General features: G+C 40.8%; 1 protein-coding gene across 1 annotated transcript in view; it reads right to left on the bottom strand.

Moving 5' to 3' along the window:
- Positions 1-6,510: 6,510 nt before the first annotated feature.
- The window catches only part of LOC306838880 (E3 ubiquitin-protein ligase rnf213-alpha-like), a 31,860-nt gene continuing 18,056 nt past the window's right edge, over positions 6,511-20,314 (bottom strand). The window contains exons 29-67 of the mRNA XM_079367283.1: positions 20,165-20,289; positions 19,703-19,816; positions 19,496-19,620; positions 19,292-19,414; positions 19,024-19,100; positions 18,629-18,776; positions 18,409-18,550; positions 18,132-18,323; positions 17,888-18,018; positions 17,647-17,804; positions 17,329-17,532; positions 17,001-17,188; positions 16,766-16,886; positions 16,543-16,643; positions 16,268-16,450; positions 15,244-15,410; positions 15,056-15,158; positions 14,840-14,954; positions 14,534-14,735; positions 14,239-14,435; positions 13,990-14,112; positions 13,778-13,888; positions 12,827-13,069; positions 12,659-12,734; positions 12,514-12,548; positions 12,316-12,416; positions 12,071-12,218; positions 11,786-11,948; positions 11,520-11,614; positions 11,132-11,383; positions 10,367-10,499; positions 10,098-10,181; positions 9,833-10,013; positions 9,409-9,610; positions 9,244-9,321; positions 8,941-9,138; positions 8,594-8,683; positions 8,261-8,439; positions 6,511-7,345 (exon numbers count right to left, since the gene is read on the bottom strand). Coding sequence (XP_079223409.1) covers positions 7,189-7,345; positions 8,261-8,439; positions 8,594-8,683; positions 8,941-9,138; positions 9,244-9,321; positions 9,409-9,610; positions 9,833-10,013; positions 10,098-10,181; positions 10,367-10,499; positions 11,132-11,383; positions 11,520-11,614; positions 11,786-11,948; positions 12,071-12,218; positions 12,316-12,416; positions 12,514-12,548; positions 12,659-12,734; positions 12,827-13,069; positions 13,778-13,888; positions 13,990-14,112; positions 14,239-14,435; positions 14,534-14,735; positions 14,840-14,954; positions 15,056-15,158; positions 15,244-15,410; positions 16,268-16,450; positions 16,543-16,643; positions 16,766-16,886; positions 17,001-17,188; positions 17,329-17,532; positions 17,647-17,804; positions 17,888-18,018; positions 18,132-18,323; positions 18,409-18,550; positions 18,629-18,776; positions 19,024-19,100; positions 19,292-19,414; positions 19,496-19,620; positions 19,703-19,816; positions 20,165-20,289 — 5,565 coding nt within the window. The 3' untranslated portion in view covers positions 6,511-7,188. The remainder of the gene's footprint in view (positions 7,346-8,260; positions 8,440-8,593; positions 8,684-8,940; positions 9,139-9,243; positions 9,322-9,408; positions 9,611-9,832; positions 10,014-10,097; positions 10,182-10,366; positions 10,500-11,131; positions 11,384-11,519; positions 11,615-11,785; positions 11,949-12,070; positions 12,219-12,315; positions 12,417-12,513; positions 12,549-12,658; positions 12,735-12,826; positions 13,070-13,777; positions 13,889-13,989; positions 14,113-14,238; positions 14,436-14,533; positions 14,736-14,839; positions 14,955-15,055; positions 15,159-15,243; positions 15,411-16,267; positions 16,451-16,542; positions 16,644-16,765; positions 16,887-17,000; positions 17,189-17,328; positions 17,533-17,646; positions 17,805-17,887; positions 18,019-18,131; positions 18,324-18,408; positions 18,551-18,628; positions 18,777-19,023; positions 19,101-19,291; positions 19,415-19,495; positions 19,621-19,702; positions 19,817-20,164; positions 20,290-20,314) is intronic.

Genomic DNA, 20,314 nt, shown 5'->3' with positions numbered 1-20,314 from the left:
CTGTGGATTACTTTCGCTGCAGGGCAGCCCTGGTCCTTGAAGTCTTAGCATTGTGATGTTCAGCCTTTTTTTCCTCGTCTCTCAACACCAGGTGGAGAAAAACATCCCATGATACACGTTCTCTAATCTCATACAGGATAGTTGTCAGCACCTCCATACACAGTGGAAGGTTTCCCTAGCTTGTTACAGCGCTGGCACCAGTAGTAATCACCCTAATCCTTCGGTATCCATGGTAAACAAAACCTCTTGCACAGTCATTATCTATTCACAGCCAAAGGCCGTCAGATAACAAAGCACATCAGGGAGAAGAGAATGAATGAAGAGGGGCTAAAGAGAGAGAGAAAGAAAGAAAGAAGAGTGTGAGAAAAAGCAAACAGGAAGAAAGAGGATCGAGAGAACAGCATTTAATTGTATTATATAACACACTTTACTGTGTGCCAGGCAGCAACTGTTTTCTCTCTTTCAAGGGAGAGTTTTCTGCTGTCAGAGCTCCAGGCATGTCTCAGCCTTGATGTAAACCGATACTTGTGTTGTTTGATTTGTGTTACGAAATCCAAACCCCTCCAAGAAACAAGAAGTCTGGGAAATGTTGCATAATAACAATTCAACAGCGGCTTAAACATGAAAGTATAAAGATGGTTTGCAGAACAGCAAAGACTTTTCTAGAGAAATGCATACAAATGAACCTGGGCAGGAACCTCAGACCTGTCACTGTGTTAAATGTTGACATGTGTGCCAAAGGCCAGACAAGTGGGTGGCTCTTTGCAGCACCCATTTAGTTAAAAAAAAAAAAAACAGCACATTTTTATCCAGTATTTCCTTGGAAATCTGAAATAAAGGAGGATTTGTTAAAGTGTTGCAGTACTTTATTATTCGCATCTGCATGCCTGCCCATGACATCAGCAGTATGTCAGTTTTAAGTAATGGTGTGTGAGAGGATGAACACCTGAGTGTAAAAGTTTTGGTCTATCTTTAGCTTGGCAAAAACTGGATAATTGTTAGTGTCAAGATGCAATTTCCCAATTTTTAAACACAATAAGACAATGTGATCATGAAAAGCACATATGATATGTAATGGGTTGTTTGAATGATTGGCAATTGAATTGGTTTGCAAAGTAGCTAGTTAAATACATCTGACAATCTTACTTTAACTTCATATATGATAAAGTAACAAAACAACTTTTGACATGTGGTTAAGTCACAAATGTTGATGGTGGCTGGTATGAACAAAATCCAATACTTACTTTTCCAAGAAACAACAGGGTCCAAAAAAACAGGTGACAACAGGTGAAAAACCCTTGAAGAGCCAAAAGGAAAATCCACAAGAAAAAGGGTTAAACTGCTTGATGAAACAAACATGTTTGAGGAAAATGAACACAGCCAATACAGACTGGTTAATCAAGCACAGGTGAGACTAATGAGACACAGGTGAAAACAATAAGGGCGGGGCCACAATCAAAGAGACAGGAAGTGGAGCAACACAAGAATGAAAATCAATGAAATACACACTTAACAATAATACTACAGGGCACACTACACTTTCTGACTTTCTTAAGCTTCTATATGTTCAATATTGACATAAACAGTGAATTTTGGATTTTTTTAAAAAAAAAGTCTACAGTGTTTTACTTTACAGTCAGTCATTGCTGGTTACTTGACCCAACTATAGAGTCCAAGACAAATTTCCCCAGGGGGATCAGTAAGTCAACTACATCATGTCATAGCTGATCCTAGCCCAGAGCTCCAGAATAGATAGTGATGTATGATCTGAGACGAGTGAGTCTGATGTGTTTGTCGTTTTGATTGGTCCCTGACAATTGTTGAAAAAAAGTCATCCAAAGCTGATCAATGTTACTTAAACCCATCTTAAAGCTCCAGTGAACATTGAAACTGAAAAGATGTATTACTGATGCCTCTGTAATATGATCTCGGCAGCAAAAAGAACATCAGCATAAACACTGACTACTTCTATATGATTATTTTGAATGCCAAAAGCCACTGCTGCGGGGTAGCTGCCAGACAAAGGGATTGACAGTGTGCTACAAAGGAAGCTTTTTTTTCATGAGAAAACATTTTCATGAGTAATGTTTTTTACTTTTGTTATTGACAGAACTTACACATGTACAAAAGATAAGAATGATTGATTTGTCCACAAGGTTTTTGCCAAAATTAACACAAAACAAAAGTTCCTCAGGTCTTATCATATTGTGTATTCTGTATTCAATATGGCTTCAATTGCCATTTGAGGATGCCATTATTTGTTTCCAAAGTGATTACATAATTCTTCTGTTGCTCACTGAAAAAGCATGATACTTGTAATGAGAGTGTTTCTCTCCTTAAGCCATAACTGTGTGTCTGAAATACACAGTCAAGCAATTCTGGCTTGTGCCCATTGCTTTTCCTTTTTTTTTTTGCAGTTTTTTATTTCCTAAAAACAAAAGTCAGTGAGAACAGCAGGAGCTTCTAACAATGTCTATATGTCTGGAGCATGAACCTGTCTCTGCCTTTGCCTCATTCTTATTATTTGGTAAATGCAGGACGTATTTCTGAACCGCTCAAACACATTCTCCTCTTACCATAACAATCTGATTCAATATGTGCTTTTATTGTTATGGAATGCAAAGGTTGAGCTGTCTGCCTGTATCGCAGACGGCTTGGTGTCGAAATTCAAGCTGTTGTGAAGAGTCGGGTGCAGTTGAGATTTCTTCGCCCAAGGTCAATTTTGCAGCTCCAACTTGACTGAGGACTCAGAATTATGCAATGACAGACATTTTCCACTGTAGACTGAGCCGGAAAAAACGTTTATATTCTGTATTTTACAGCAACCATGGAGGAACATGCAAGTTCACAATGAGTGACAAGAGAATATATACTCCGAAACATTGAAGATTTCTTTGACTGCACAGTTCTCTTTAGTTTTGAATGTCCAGGATTTTTGAATACCATGACAAAATTATCACTAATACTGACATTAAATGTCTATGTTCATGTGCATCCTACAATAATGTTGCTCAGAAACCTGTTCGCATGCACAGTTAAAAAAAAAAAAACTCACTCTGAAATCCTAAAAGGCGGTGCCTCCCATAATCCCTTGTGGTATGTTCCCACTTAACCAGTAATTGTATTTTCTCTTCACGTATTTAATAGAACAACATGGCAGCAGTGCGGTTAATTTCTTCCTTGTGCTTGGAGGACAACCCAAGTGTTGAGTGCAAAGAGAAGTGCACACAATTAGCTAATATAATTCACAGATGTGCACACTGATTTCTTTTTTTTCCTCTCTCTCTCTCTCTCTCTCCCTCGTCATAACTTTGCACAGCAGGGCTCGACGGCCTGAGAGTTTGGACACGGCCTCTGCTCTCACCCCACTGTGACCTACTGGCACATACATTTCAAATGACGTAGTAATTAAAATACACTAATTTGATAATAATGCAATAACAGCAGCACCCTGAAGGGCTAATTTAAAGAAAACATTTTCCCAGACCGCCAGTAAAGCATATGTAATGCCCCATAGAAAATACAGTAGCCTGTTGGTGTGCTTTCAGAGGTCTCGGGAGTGTTTCAGGGTACTGATTTCATACCACAATCATTAAAATCTTAGCTCCCTTTTGGCCCAGAGCGCCTGACTGGCGACGGCGCCGGAGAATGATATTGGATCCCCAAGGTGTAAACGTGATGAATATCTGGGGCTGTTTTGCGAAGGGTTAAGTCTGAAGCTCCACCACAGATCAAGGCACAGTGATGATTCAAAGCTGAACTTGATATTATTCTAACTGGATTGAAGAGTTCATAGGGCGTCTCTGAAGGGTGAAAAGGTACACAGGAGTAACTTAAGACAAGAAGAACTGATTGAGATTGCTGACCTACATTTAACTTTTTAATTTGTTTCAGCATTATTCTGTGAAACTTAAAAAACTGTTTCTAAAAGTGACATCAACTTCTTTGTCCAAATGTTATCTGTTACTGGCTGGAAACCAATGCTTCCTAGTAACTTTACTGAATCCATCAGTATTACTAAACAAAATGCTACAAGCTCTGAAAAAGGACAGCCATGCACATCAAGTCCTTTAACACACTGTGGCTGTAAACAAAAAGAGGTCATTTCTGCACATCATAATCCACCTTTGTTAATCATAATTTACCCAAATGTTTGTGACCTGATGCTGACTGCTCAGCAAGCATGAATATCATTAAATGTGAGCCACGATGCACAGTAATGTGCCCCTAATTCCTCCTCATTAAGAGACAAAGACAAGAAACAAGCAGAGAGCAGGGGAAAGAATTTGGTCCCTTTGTAGCGCTGGCATGACGGCTTTGAAGCCTACAGGAGTGGAAGTTAAAGTGATTAAACTTGCTCACTGAGGCTTGTTCTCCAGGACTGAGTCGCACAAATCACGCCTTATGACCCATTTGTGAGTGTGATTATTAAGTACCAAGTAAAGTACTTCCACATTTTGGTTTGCTAATGAGAACAGGGACATGGCTAGATAGCACTTGTTAGCATCGCCTTATAATGGTGAAATGTGTGACGACTCTAATTGGTAGTCCATCAACTCAGAATGAATCAGGACTGGGGTTTTATGTGTTACTTCAAGATTTACAGATCAGATTCTTCTTTCTTTTTATCTGGCACGTGATTAGAAATTGACTGAAAACTTGAAAAGTTATTTCTTAAAAATACAAACTTAAATCCAGCAAGTGGAATAACTTTGACTTGAAATGCACCGATATGAAGTCTAAGCTCAGTGTAAGTTCAGGCAAGAAAACTGTTTCATATTCATTCATCATCATTCATGTCACTCCTCTTCTCCTTATGTTCCTGCTGATAGCTGATTAGAAATATTTCCCTTGTATTTTCGCAACCAAATGTTGCCACGACCTGGTGACCAATCATCCTGTTGATTTCTTTAAATCTATTCTCCTCTCTTTTGCCGTCAGTTTGTCATTTCACTTTGATGACCAAGACCTTCATCCTCCCCAGTTACCTTCATTTCATTTCAACAGTGTCCAGGTCCATCTTCTCCGAAGCTCACTCGTCATCACAACCTGCATACTTCGATTACCACCACTACCACCAGCATCTATAGACTCTATCAGGGGGGAATGCTATCCTGCTGTCAGACTTACTACCCCATCGAGTACAAGAAGACACCATGATGAAGAAATTGCATGTTCCTTTTATCTAAACTTGTAAGTGAATCTTTGACTCGTACCCAAGTCTGTCCTGATTGAACTCATTTTCTTGTCTCAAGCGTCTACAGTGCATTATTGAAACCATCAGGTAAGATGGAATTTGGTAAAAAACGGTGTCAAAAGGAGCTCATACTTTAGTAGCATAGAACTGGTATCAGTCACATTTATCATTTTGCAAATAACACTTCATTCTTTTAAGTTATGTTTTAAGCATAAGTAAGTATAATCGGTTGTGTTGGGGATGAAAGGTATTTTAGTGAAATGTGGAACCTCCACAGTCCTGACTCTAATGGACTATCATTTGGCGGGCGGCCGGCGGCAGACTCCCAGAGGGTGGTCTCCAGCACGGTTTACTTTCACAGGAGAAATGCTTCCATTTGTCATTGTTATGCTAAACACTGCTTTGGTATAGAGGAAATTAAATTAAGGATCGGTCCAGCAGCAGTCTTCAGTCCGTCTTGTCCTTATCATTTCCATCGGCCTGATCAGAAACACATTGAGCTCCCACTAACAGAGGGTCAGAAAGTCACGTAACCTTCGGCAGGCAGCCACTTCCTGAGCACTGCATCATAGACGGCCTTTGGTAAGTTTTGGAGCGATATCACATAATAATACAGGGGTTAATATACTTTGAATAACAACAATCAGTACAGGAGTAAATGGTTGGGAATCTCCAGTGGAACAACCTCTAAAACTGTACACAAGGAAACTGAGTGATATGACACCAAGTGCAACTGAATGCACTCAGTGTTGGTAACAATTATATGCTGCCCGCTGTGGATTATTAGACCACTGATGACACACATCCGGTAAAATAGATCATTGCCCTTGAACACCAACCCTTAACCAAAACAACAGGCTTTAATATGGCGGAGGTGTCGCCTCCGCTCTCTTCCAGCAGCACACATCCAACCCCTCTCCACTCACAATACACAAAAAGACTTATGAATTACAATGCACTGCAGTTGCTTGTGGCTTGCATTGTTGTGTCAGCAGGCTAAAATTAGCACACTTTGGCAGCCCATTGCTTTTAACAGCAACATGATGTAAAAAAACAAACTTAAGAGTGTAGCAGTGAGTTCAAAATCTCAGTAGACGAGGCGACTTGGCACATAAAGGTCAGTAAGAAAATCTGGTATATATTTTGTTTTTGTAATGTTGGTGGTAACCCTCAGGCCAAAAGTACCAAAACTACCAATACTCATACCAAGGAGGTGAATCGAGGGAGTTCAGGTAAAGAGTGTTCAGTCACACTGCAATGACTACAGAATCAGATTCTCTGTCAAGTTTGTCAAAACAAATGAAACCAAACTGTCAGAAAAAGATGTCCACTTTATTGGAAGGAGTTAGTTTTATCCAGCAAATGTGAGATCGAACAATCCTTTGGTGAAATCTAATCTGAGAGAAAATAAATGAAAAAGTCACAACTGGAATGTAAAGTTGATTTGTTTCAAGGAAAGATGTGTGTGTATATATATATTAAGACTGATTTTGAAAAGTAAAAGAAAGAAAAGTGCAGCTTTAACATAGTGAATTATGAATGGAAAAGACACATTATACTTTCAGTTAAGTGTGGCTTTAAGCTCCCAAGTGATTCAACGTTTGGTGCCTGAGAAGAATTCCGTTTTTTTTTTTATTCTGCCTCTCTGGGACAGACAAATTCACATTTCAAGTTAAGTGTCAGCTGTCGGGAATCTTTACATGTTGACGCTTCAGAAAATGGAAGAGAATATAAAAGAAGTGCAGATAATCAAAGGGGGTACATTTTAAGACAGTGCGAGCATAGAGGAGGACACTGTATCTGTGGCACAATGACACTTCACTACAGTGTTCTTTAAAAAGGCATTTGTCTTCTGCATAAATATTTGTAAAACCTTCATTCTACACACAGCTGAACAACAACGATACTTTGTATTTATCATGATTGTAAACTTCACCTGAGGTATTTGAGTCCATCAAATAAAGAAACAAAAAAAACCCCTTATGAGTGTCTCATTGTTTCTGTCCACGCTCCTGCTTGAAGGCCACAATGAACTTCCAGGCTTCTACGTAGTGACACAGGAGGATCTCTTCTGGAAACATCGACTCCACATCTGGAGGGGCGTCCAGGCCTTTGCTCTCCAGGTAGGGTATAAGTGTGTCTTTCAGGCTGTTAGGGACAAAAACACAAATCATTCATGTTATTTGACGTAAATAATGGAAATCACACTGACACATAAGCTCATATACATCAGTTATTCTTCTTTTCTTTGCTTGAACTTTTTCAAGCAAACTTCATTAAAGCTATGAAAATGGCCGCAACTGATTCATCAGTCAGCCGATAATGTCAGCTGATATCAGCATATCCACAGACTCTGTATCAGCGAATTTGATCACCGATATGCACTGATATGACAAGATTTATTTACCGTCAAATAGCATTTCAACATGTGTCAACTAGCAGTTCTCTTTCTGCCTGTCACCAGCAGAGTGTGCTGTTATTCTACAATTCACTTAGCACATTGGGATTACAACAAGCGATAACACTTGAGAGAGTGAAGCAGTGATGTATGTACATGTACAACTACTTTCCACTTGACCATCTTGTCTTCAACATTATCCTTTCCACAAATGTTTTACTGTATTTGAGGGATCAACACAATAAATGTGTCCATCTGTATTTATCTCAGGCCGAACATACTGTAGATCCAAGAAACATATCAGCCGATATAAAGATATCAATATCTGTACTGGCCCCAAACCTTCCATATCGGTCAGGCCCTGCTTGATATCACATGTTAGATCATATGGAGTCCAATAATATAAAAGACAAGTGTACAAAGTCATGAAATATAATTCTGTCATTTCAAATGTAACCACCTCACCTGAGACAACACAGCTTGTGAGCAAGCTAAACTTGACACTTGAAACTGACTCATGAAAACCAGGCCAAAATGATCACATTTTCAGTTATTAATTCAGGATTTCACATCAATTCTTCACTTTTTATCAGATGGCCAAATTATTCGACACCATGTGAAGAACTGAGAGGTTAGATTATAAATATTGAAGTCATTCATTTTACCCCCAGTCAGGTTTGAAGGTATCAAGAGCATTGGGCTTCTTGAGGACCAGAACCAGGAACTCGTGCATCTCCAGCAGGAAAGCGTCGGCACTGTTCTTGGAGAAGAAGCCAGTCAGCAGCCGCTGCTCGTCCTCACCCAGGACCCGTTTGTACTTCTCTGAGACCTCCATGAATGGATCCTTGAGAACATTAGAAATGAATGTAAAAGGGGCGCCAAAGGCCTAACAGTGAGGTTACACCCCATGTATGAAGGCTACAGTCCTCCAAGTGTTTATTACCTCTGTGTTGTCATCTTTGTAATATGTAATCTGGTAGAAATCTGTGATGCCTTACCCTCTTGAGTCGCAGCGTATTTTCTGATTTCAGTGAGATGAGCAGCTGCCACAGAGCCACGCAGTGTTTCAGACAGCACATGCTCATGGCCTGAGGGTAAAATACATAAAACAACACATTAAGCACAATCTCACACTAAAAACACAAAATAAACACCACCAAATATTACTTTGTTGCTTTAAATCCATCAGTGACTGACACTAAAGAAATGTAAAACTTAAAGTAACCTCAACATGCTGTCCTCACAGTTGTGAAATTTTCTTGAATACAAAGTAACAAACGTCTGTTCAGGGGAAGCAGAAGAACACGCAACAAGATTAAATATCCTGTGTCTCCGATAAGCTGACCTTGAAGATGTGCGGAGCCATCTGGTTCTCCATCTGCAGCACCTCCTCCAGGTAGCAGGACAGCTGCATGTGAGGCTCTCCCCCGGTCATGGCGAGGAAACCGAGGGCCACTTCCAGAGTGGATAAGGCTTCACACACCTCGCTGTACGAGTGAAGCTCCCCCGCCATGGCAAACAGGGTCAGAGTCTGAAGAGGCTCCTGTTGGCGTGCACACACAAACACAAAGGTGGAGCGGTGAAATCTACAGAAACATATTTAACACAAGATGTATTTTATGTGTTGTTTGATCTGATCACAGCTTACTTGTTTGACTTTTGCTTTCACATCCTTCAGGATGATTTCATAGTTACGGTCATGTCTGTTCACTAGTGTTGGAATGCCCTGCAGAAAAAGGGACAAAAACATTTATATTTGAACTCTTCTCCAAATAAAAAGAGGAAACCTCTGGTTTGTTTTCTATTTGCTTACGTTGAGAGTGAGGAGAGGTTTTCCCAGTAAGAAGCGAGAGACGAGCTGCTGCTGGATTTTGGGTAAGTCGTACTCATGAAGAGTCTCCTGGCCTCTCTCAATGCTGTACTGGGTGTTGGACAGAATCAGGGGCATCAGATCCCTCTCCAGCTCGTAGCGAATAACATGCAGGTCAGTCAGATCGGCAGGACTCACTTTGTAACTGGGGGAAGAATAAAATGAAAAGTACGATGAGCCAAAAGATGGTGTCTCTGCATTATCAGAGCATATCTACACACAGGCCTTTCTTGTTTTCACCCCTCTCTGGTTTGGATTTAGATTTCTATCCTTTTTTCAATTTCTAAGACAAGAACAAATGGACAGTCATATGCAGTGGAAGAAATGCTCTTTCAGCAAACGATGTATGTGACAAGAGCGCCCCCACCTGGTCTCCTCTCCAGTGTGTTTATCCACACAGTAAACCAGGTCATTGTGCAGGGCGATGAGGTAGCTGACAAGAGCTGTGGAGCACAGGCCTGGGCCCTGTCGCCGTGGCAGCAGCACTTTAAAGTCACTGTTGAGATCCAGGTCCCTCTCGCAGAGATCAGCGGGGATCTTGAGCTCACCTGAACGACACATTTCAGGTCAGACTTCGACGTTGGAGAGGCCAGTGTGAGTTACACAAAGTGAGTAAAAGACATCTCATTTACCGTTTGTCCCCAAAGACACTCTGAGCTGATTCCAGGTTGTGAGGAAGACTGTGATGTTTTTCTGGTACCAGGCTTTCAGGGAAACTGAACGGATGAAGAAAAGTGAAATATTAACCAGATAATTATAGAAGTGAAAGATGTCATTATTTAAACAGTTTTCTTTAGCATGTTTATAAGCATGGTTTCTTGTTCAATACTGTTACTTTCACATTTGTGGTTCGTATTGGTAGATGTTCTGCGAGTCTCACAGAACTTCACATTTTCAGTACCTGCTTTCTGACCCTGGAGGAAATCTGCGATGGTGCTGCAGGTCAGCTCGGAGACGTTTTGAAACTCTTTGACCAGATCTCTCTGCAGTGTGAGAATAACAGGAAGGTGCTTCACCAGTCGCAGCTCTGCCTCCTACAAGAAAAAAAAAAACAGACGTGATCAACTCAGAGCTTCTGGATTTTAGTTTAGTTTGACAAGAAAAGAACAGTTCTTTGTGCTCTTCGAGTAAGTTCATCAAAGAACGTAAAGGTTAACTCGTGCCGACTGTCGAACTTACAAACAAACATTTAGTGGCAACGTTTCAGAACCAGACCTTCATCAGGCTCAGTGAGACAGCCTTTCTGCACAACAGTGACATCTTGATAATCTTCATAATCAATAAAAAGTTGTTCACAACAACAACAAAAAACAGCGATATCTTGCAATAATAATATTAATATTATAATATTAATACTATATTAAAATGCAATAAACAAATAATTGATTGATTGAATAATTGTTTCAGTCATGAAACAGTCAAAAATGTCAATGTCTGACGAAGGTCTAGTACTGAAACGTTGCCTCTCAATGTTTGTATGTCAGACAATGTGTGGGAGTTTATGCACCTGTCTTGTGAAATGGATGTGTGAAAGTTTTTTCTCTACCAAATTGATCATAAAAAAGTTAATTTTCCAAAAAAAACAACTGTAGAGTAGAACTCAGGAAACCCTTGCTGAGTTATAAGTCTCCCTCTGTCTTAGTCCTCCGTTGTTGTTTTTTTTTACCTTGTGCAGAAACCTCCAGAGCACAGGCAGAGTGTCTTTGCCTCCGTTCTGCTCCACAATGTGGGTGAGGCTCAGCAGAGAAACCTTCTCCCTGCAGCTCCACACGGCAGAACGATGGATCAGTGAATTTTGGGGAAGTGAGGCCAAGAAAAGACTCGGATCGCCAAACATGAGCTTCATGATTGGATTGGCGGAGATTCGAGAGTCAGCTCGGATGAATGCGTTCACTTCCTTTATCTGTCTATCCAAGTTCTGTGGTGGGGAGGATGAGAGGAAATCAAGTGTTTGATACATGTTTTACAATCAGGCCGAACAATTTGCCAAAATTAGACGACTTCTTCTTCATCTGTTCCCTTTATTAAAAAATAAAGTCACAACTTATTGCTACCTTCAGCCATGGGGAGATGACCGTATTGGTCATTTCCATCTCCCATCCATTTCTACCTTCTTTGGTTGTAAGCAGGTTGTTGTTAGGAGCAGGCCCTGAAAGCAAAGACAACATGTGTTGAATAGTAGTGTCATAAGTTACCTAAAACCTTAGGTCCATAAATCCTTTCAAACATGGTTCAATACAAAATGAACCCATACACAATTTCTGACCACTAGAGGGCATCCTTGTGTCTTTTTCCTGCAGCAGACAAAACAGTTTCTTACATGCTTGTTGCAGGAAGCTGCCGATGAGCAGGTGAATAGCGCTGACTGTCTCGTCCGTCCCCTTCCCCAGAGATTTGATAAGATGCTCCATGTCCTTTTGCAGGTGAGCGAGAAGAAATGCACCTGGATCAGGCACTGGAGGCTTGATGATGGCTGAAATTGACTAAAAACAAAGAATGAATGAATGAATGAAGGAGACCATGAGGCCCTTGCATTGTTGGATGTTTCTCTTTCAGAGACAAGCCCCCCCTAAAATCATATGGGGAAACTGTCTTTATTAATCACCTGTGGATGGCTGCAGGTACCGAGCAGCATGGCCAAATGAGTGAGCATGCGAACAATGGTGAAGGGAACCGGAGAGAGGCCCTTTGTGTCCAACATGTCTCTGCGATTGGGGTCCCCCAAGATATGGCCAGTCTGAGTGCGGTCCGCCCTATTAGAAGTCAACAAACAAATAGACATGAGATGAAATATAATGTACGCTTATAAACGTTCTTCTGTTTTCTTGATTCAACCTATAGAACACTTACTGTATCCCGACAACATGAAAGCCCTGCACCGCTTTATGATCCACTCCTCCAATCTCCACCCCACAGTCCAAACAGTGACTTCGTTCCATTGGCTGGCCGCACTGAAGAACAAAGACAGAAGATAAGACTCTTTTTAGCTGTATAAAACACTTGTATAAAGTCTTAATCATTTAATCTGACTGAAAGAAACACACATACCTCTCCAATAGTGCATGGGTGACCATTTGGACAATCTATGATGAGAATAAATAATATGTGCTTTTACAGTATAACAACAATCCTTATAAAACATTAAACAGGTGTATTTCAAACGTGAGAAGACAATCTCTGATCTGTTACTTACTGTACCACTGCAGCGGTCCCATGGCTTGTTGAGCTACTGCTAACATGTCCTCAGGCATCGTAGGCAAGAAGGCTGCCTGTACCAACAAAAACAACAGAAACCCCATCAAAGAGGAGGTATTTCTCTCTCTAAGAAAAGAAGAAAATAAAAAGCAGATAATAAACATACCTGCATGTTGGCAGGTGCCATTGCCAGTTGCTGTAGAGGAGCTAAGATCCCCTGGTCTCCACAAACCAACACAACAGCCAGGTGAATAGCTAACTCCACCAACGCACACCTGGCTCCACACGTCCCAGGAGGAACAACCAGCCACTTGAGATCATTGGTCAGCAGGACTTGAACAAACCTCTTTATCTCTGGGCTGGGAAGAAACTTCGAGGTCTGGATGTAGGCCATCAGGGGCTTCAGTAGCTGTAGAAATAAAATAAAATAAAAATGTGTTTTTAAAGAAGAAGACATTGTTTGTTTGTGGGTAGTTCAAACACACTATTTCAAAAAGCTGACAAAAACATGACAGTGCATCAGGTCTGGTCGGTATAGCTACATCCTGTTAGTGTTCCACTCAGTTCACTAAGACCCTGAACATCGTCTCGTTGATTTTAAATTAAGAAACAAATGATGTTAGGGTTTAGGAAACCAACTGACTGTGCAAATAGCCTACGCACCGACTTACAGGCAATAAAAAAGGTCACCATGTCTGCCTTGTTAGCTCATACAGTGTTTGTTAGACAACCGATTGCTTGTTTTTTATGACATTGAAATGGCTGTTGGCTTTTACCAGCCGTGAAGACGCCGAGCTGTGCTGATTCTCTATTTAAGTATTTCAATTTACCAGTTTCAGGTTGTTTAGCCGAGTCTGCTTTGTCAACAAGATCTTTTAGCTTCTTTAGTCTAATAAATGAACAGCTCTGTTGCTACCACTAGTAGAAATCAGCCCATTTGCAAGCTAATGTATTAGGCACAGACTGTAAATGTTTGTTAACTTAATGTTTTTCAACCCCTCTTTCTGTTATAGAAACGGCATGGTAGCACTGGGCTTCAAAGGACAGTAAACAGAACAACCAGTTATATCATTGTGTCTTTGACTGATAGAGATTATGGTCTTGTTCTAAGTGCTACCTCAGGCTTGGGATGGAAGTTAGCATTGGGGTCTCTGTAGAGAGTGGTGACTTCTCTGTACAGTGCAAGCAGAAGATGAGCTGTTATCCTCTGCGGTGAGCATCTGCACCCCTATAAAGAAACAAAAGAGCAGCGAGATGGTTTCGTTAACAAACACACAGAGTCCACACTTGATGCTGAGTCACATACAAGAGAGAGTGATTTAATATTACCTCACAGGCCTCATCCAGCCCGTCCACTTTGCCTTCCATGACTACTTTGGCAACAGCATTTCTGATTGTCTTGTAGTCCTCCCCACACACAAGATACTGATCGGTTGGGGCAGCTTCTTCACTCTGGGAATAATGGAAATGGAAACTTGTCTTTTTATGATGTGACTATTTAATTCATTCACAATAATAACTTTGTGTAAAGATTAATGCTAGATTGTTGAAACAATGAAACAATGTGGACAAGTGAACCTTTTCTAAGACTTCGTCAGGGAAGAGCCAGCGCATTTCATCCACTTTCAGGAGTTTCAGGACAAACTCCACCCCATGTTGGCTGCAGATCTTACGGATCAAGTAGACACAATACCAGCTGTTTCCGCTGCGCCTGCACAAGTTCACCACGCTGGTCAGGAAGGCTGTGGTACCACTTTGACCGCCCGCTTGAGCTTCTGTTTTGATTGAGAAGAGCAGAAGACATTTTTTTTCTGTTAACATTTTGAAACATCTCAGTCTAAAGTATGTGAGTTAATCATCCAATTCTGCTCACCTGGGGCACTCAGTTTTTCCACAATGAGGTTGGCAGCCAAATCCAGGTCCATACGCACTCTGGCCACCTGCTGCAGGAACTCCACAGTGGCTGTTTCAGCAGACTGTGACTGCAGGTAGTCGGTCAGGAAGGAACTTTCATCCTGCAGACACACATGCTGGTCTGCAGTGGACCTGAACTGCAACCTTTCAAACATAGAATCCTGGAGGAAGGTAAACATTCATATTCAAATGCAGATTGCTTGTATTACAATGTGTTATAGGAATCGTATCTCTTATAAATAGTAATGACTGAATTTGTGCAGACCTCGAGGCAGTTTATGTACATCAAGTACAGTTCAGTTTTATCTGACTCCTCCAAGAAGTTGCTCTGCTCGATTGACACCAGATGCTGCTGCAGGTATTTCTTCACCTTTTCAAAGCTTCAGAAACAGTTTAAGGTAGAAATGTGAGATATTGCACGAAAAATGTTCGAAGTATATACAAGTTCATCTTAAACAGTTTTTAACCATGACCACCTCACCTGTACTTCAGCAGGAGTTTGAGCACTGCTGACCGGATCACTGGATTTTTATCCACAGAGTCATCAAATGGAGAGAGCGCCTTGGTCAGAATTTGTCGATTAACTAGAAAAAAAAAAAAAAAAGATATTCAGAGCTGGTAAAACAAGCGCAAACAGATGTGAGTGACTAAAGTCAGCCAGTGACCTACCCCTGAGAATGGGAACAGGACTGGCCTCCACCATGAGAAAGGACAGCAAGTGAAGAATGACAGCTGAACAAGGGGGAGAGTTGTCCTTAAAGCACACAGTGGAGACCAGGTCAATGAAGAAAGAATTGCACCGCTTCCTGAACTCAGCATGTTGGTTGATAAGAATCCTAGACGAACCAAAAAGAGACAAAAAGAGTTAAACAGTTGTATTTGTAAAATCTGCTGCATGCCGGGGTTGTATATGCTGCTGGAACCTAAATTTCCCGAGGGAGTCATCTCAAAGGATCAATAAAGTTTAGTCTAAGTCTAAGTCTAAGTCTTTATAATACAGTAATATTGGGAGAATTAAAATGAGAATTTCAAAATATAAATCTGTAATTTAACAAGAATAAATATCATGAGTTTCCAAGTCAGGATTCAGACTTCAGGGGGCTTTGATGATGACGTATCAGACCATCAACTACTGAGATCAAATGGAGAGCACCATTAGTCCTGGGAGTCTGGAGGTGGTAAGTGTGAGCAGGTCGGAGGGTTCTTGGGACAGATTGTTCTTGGGGTAGGGACGGGCTTTGCCGTGGATGCATTAAGAGTCAGTAATGACATACAGTTTATGTGTTTATATACACCCTTCTGAAGTGTTCAAACAGACTTGTAGTCAGTGTTTGAAACATTGAGGAATATGGAACATCTTGAGAAGTTATACTTCAGTACAAGTAAAAAAAGCAACAACAGAATACTTCTTCATTTTTTACAAACTACTGGCTGCTCTTCTGATGCGTCCTTTCGATTTAAAATAAAAGCTACGGTAACAAAAGACTTTGAATACAACTGTTTCTTGTGGCATTAACACTTTTAGTTTTTGCTTATACTATTATGACTTTATTCTCTTACAATTTTATTCCCATAATATTATGATTTTATTTTCATATTAGAATAACTCTTAAATTTAGATTCATTCTTGTCTCCATTTTTTCCACTAATACTGCACAAACTCTGTCTCACTAATCCATATACAGTCACCCACCTCATTTCCTCTGACGGAACCATGGGGAAGTTGTCCTCTACTTGCTGCATGCAGAGTGGACAGTACATCTGACCGGGGGCCAACCACTGTTTAATACATGCCAGGCAGTACATGTGTTCACACGGCAGGCAGAGTGGATTTTGTGGGTCTCCCATACAGACTGGACATAGCGTGAGATCAAACCTGGAGAAAAGATTCACAACATGATCACACTGAAGAGCGACGTGGCAGTGATTTTTGATTCAATGCAAAAAGACTCTGAACTGAATTTCTACCTGAAGAAGCAGCTGACCGCTTGTTCTTTGCAGGTTTTGAGCAAAGTGATCACTGCCTCAAATGTCTGCTTGGTTTTGAGGTCAGAATTTTTCTCCAGTATCTAGATGAGACAGCAGAAGTTACACATTGTTATTGTGAATAAAGGACTGATTGAGGTTAACCTTGAATGGTCAGTCTTTTTAAGAAATCTACTGAGAATCAAAAGAAAGAAGCCGAACCAACCTGGCAAAGCCCTCGTGTCTGCTCCAAAACCAGAGGTGTCAGCTTCTTCTCGATGTCTTCAATTCCCAACAGCATGTGCTCCACAAACAGAGAGAGGGAAAATATCCGATTCCATCCAGCTCTAAAAAACAAAAGAACAAAAAACATTGATTTTATCACAATTGTATCTAAAGAGAGCATTTAAAACTTCCTCATATACAATTGACCCATTATGACCCGATAAAGAATGACTTACTGGACTCTACAGGCGATTGTCTTGCTCCGCTCTCCATAGTGTCTCACACTGTCCTCTGAGCAGATCAGCTCGATGGGAACTTGGAGTTTTTTGACCCGTCTGAGCCAAGCTTGTCTTTGGGCGTCTGTGTTCAGGGCTGTGGGCTCCAAGTGCTCCACACATGCAAACGCAGCGTACACATCGAAAACCTTAGAGGACAGGGGGAATACAATCACTACACATCTAAAGCAATGAATAAAATAACTATAATAAGCCGCTTGTATGCCTGCTCAATTCAAAGTACAATATTCCAAGTGTCGTTTTTAAAACATCGGCTTTAGAGGCTCACCAGTTCATCCCCGTGATCCCCTGCCATCTTCAAGAGGTGCTGTGTCACCAGAGGTTCTATGCACATCATTCTTGAGAGGTTCTGCAGCCGCTTCTTAAACTCATGATAAGCAGCATGGACCCATGGAAGAGACATAACAGTGTCTGTGGCATTGAGCTGCAATCGCAGCTCATTGACGCAACAGTTCAAGGCACCACACAGGATCTAAAGAGTCAAAGGATCATTTAGGTAAGTGCAAAAACATGCATACACAATCTCACAAATGCAGCCTAGTATTCATTCCTTCATTTCAACAGTCACCATTAAACTATTAACTACCTGTAGATCGTCTTTGCAAGTCACGTTCATTGTCATAAAGATGAAATCCTGAATATAGCGGTGGAAAAACTCCTTCTGCATCTCTGGGTCTGCTTTTTCGATGTAACGCCCGAGCGGCGTCTTCCAAAAGAAATCATCAAACTCCAGCTGAGTTTGGCCTAAAAGAGATTCACATTGGATGTTAAATGTTAGAAACAACATCAGAGAAGCGAGATTACAGTTTTGTGATAGAAGCATTTACCTTCATGCTGAAGTGCATGGACCCAGAGTTGCTCTAGGTAGTTCTTGATCCTCCAACTGAAAGGCATGCTGCAGCTCATGATCTGGTCCTGAGCAATGTTGTTTTGTACAAGGATTGTTTTGGTCTCATTGCTTTGAACAGAATAAGATTGCATAGGGTTAATGTGTGCAAATATAAAATTGTGCTTTACTAATAACAGGAATGTGTTATTCCTATGTCAGATTGCAGCATTATCTCCACTTACTTTTGGTCCAGCGTTAAATGTGGGATATCCAGTAGTTTATCATTGCCAAAGATATCTAACCAAAGTCTTTTGATAGATTCACCACAGTCACCATCAAGCAAGATATTCAAGTTTTGGTCTCGGTCGATGACTGAAACCAGTTGGGCCAAGAGGGGAACCACCACAGCCTGAACACGCTTCCATAGGGTGTTCCTGTAAAGATCCCCAAATATCAGCAGAGCTGTTGAAATACAAACATAACATACAACCATTTTTTTCCAATGAATGAAGCACTCACCTAAAGGTGCCTCCTTCTTGCAGTGCGTCAATGTTTGATGCCTCCTTAATGACCCAGTTGCTTTTCATGGATGAGAAGGTGTTGCCATCATGAGATGACAGCAATGAGTGTAGATGCCTCTTCACGATTTGTAGAAATTCACCTGAAAAGAATCAAATCATATTAAAGGCCCTGTGCCTGTTTAAACAAAATAACATGACTGCAGAGTTAGAGTTAGTACCTTTCATTTCATCACTGTCGCTGAGGAGTGTCAGCAGGATCTCAACTCTGTGTGTACTGCGCCTGCCCATGTCCACCTGGTCTCTCAGCAAGCCGACTGCACTCTGCACACAGCTCCTCAGCAGCGCTGTGGTGTCCACAACACAACCCTCGAATTGCAGCAGGAAGAACACACCAGTCAAAACCAATAAATCACACGTAACCCAGGATACACATTAGTGTATGTGGAAGTGAATGAATTCACAGATCGGATCTTAGAGCTGATAGATTTCAGCCTGTTTGTAGTTTATTGGTGCAAATGTCAAATGTTGTTTTTCATTTCATGGCCGGAAACATCTGATGTGAATTTTGTTTACCCTCAATAGCAAATGCTGGAAATGCTTTGTCTGTACTCACCTTTTCATCTGACTGCATGTTTTCCTGAACGGCATCCTCCTGCTCATTTTCAGTGTACATGTCGTCGACCTCCATGGCTGCAGAAAAATATGTATTTTATCATTAAATGTAAAGCCATAAAAGTTCAAAGAAGAGCAAAACAATTAGAGAAGTTCATTTACATCTAGGTATTTTTTAATTTTGAGAACATCTACATAAGAAAATCGTGAGAGTGAGTGAGTGGATGGAGACAGAGAGAACTACCATGAACTAATAATCAGTCAGATACCTTCATGCACAGTGATCTTTGTTTCGAACATTTCACTGATTGTCATTTTTTGCAAGGCCTTGATGTCTGAAACGATGTCTTTGGATTGTCTGAGGTCGTCGATGTGGGCAGATGTCCATGGGCCTGTGAATGATTAAATGTCTGTGATTATTTTCTAATCTCTAAACATTAATAGCACTTCTTCATAGTGTTTAGTTTCCTTACCTCCATGAAAGCCAATGTAGGAACTTCCTCCTTCCATTCTTGGCAATCTGGTGATGAAATAGACCAAAACCTTGCCGCCTATGTTCTCCTGAGTTATCTTGTTGATCTCATTTATGGATGAATACCTAAAAAACAAAAAGGAACATTCATTATAGCAAAAACTATCCAGCAGTGCATCAAAAACAAAGAGGAAAAAGATGGACCTACTTTGCTGATGCAATGAGATTGGCACTTTGAGAAACTTCAAAGTCACACTGAATGATGAGGATCTTGTTGCAGGGTCCAGGGTTATTGCTTCTTCTGCCAGCTGTGAGGTAGCTCCTACAAGAAAACAGGAATAGATCTTAGGAATGTGATCATATGTAGAGACAACAGAAGTTACATGTATTCTTGCAAATTATTCTTCACTGCATCCCCAAAACCTATTCAGTAATACTACAGTTGTTAAAAACCACTTTTAAACACAACTCTACATTTAGCAGTCTAACAGACCTCAGAAGTTCTTATGAATTGTTTTTACAACTAAGCCTCCTATTATTAACAAAAACAAAAGTTACTATACTGATAGGTATTTTCACAATTAAAGTACAGTGCACAAATCTATCAATTTCAGGGCAGATAAATACTATCAAGTGAATGTTACACGTCTTCCCCACTATGTTAACAAACCTGATCTTCTTCAGGAATGATTGCTCCGTGTCAAACTGCTGGAGGGAGAGGAGCACTACACTTTGCAACATTTGCTCCAGTGGTTCCAAATCAGATGCTGTCAGAAGTCTGGAGAAAGTTGTTACCTACGGTTGAAAATGAGAGAGATTA

Source organism: Symphodus melops, assembly GCF_947650265.1.
Source record: "Symphodus melops genome assembly, chromosome: 17".
Lineage (NCBI taxonomy): Eukaryota > Metazoa > Chordata > Actinopteri > Labriformes > Labridae > Symphodus > Symphodus melops.
This window is presented reverse-complemented; position numbering and strand designations above follow the sequence as displayed.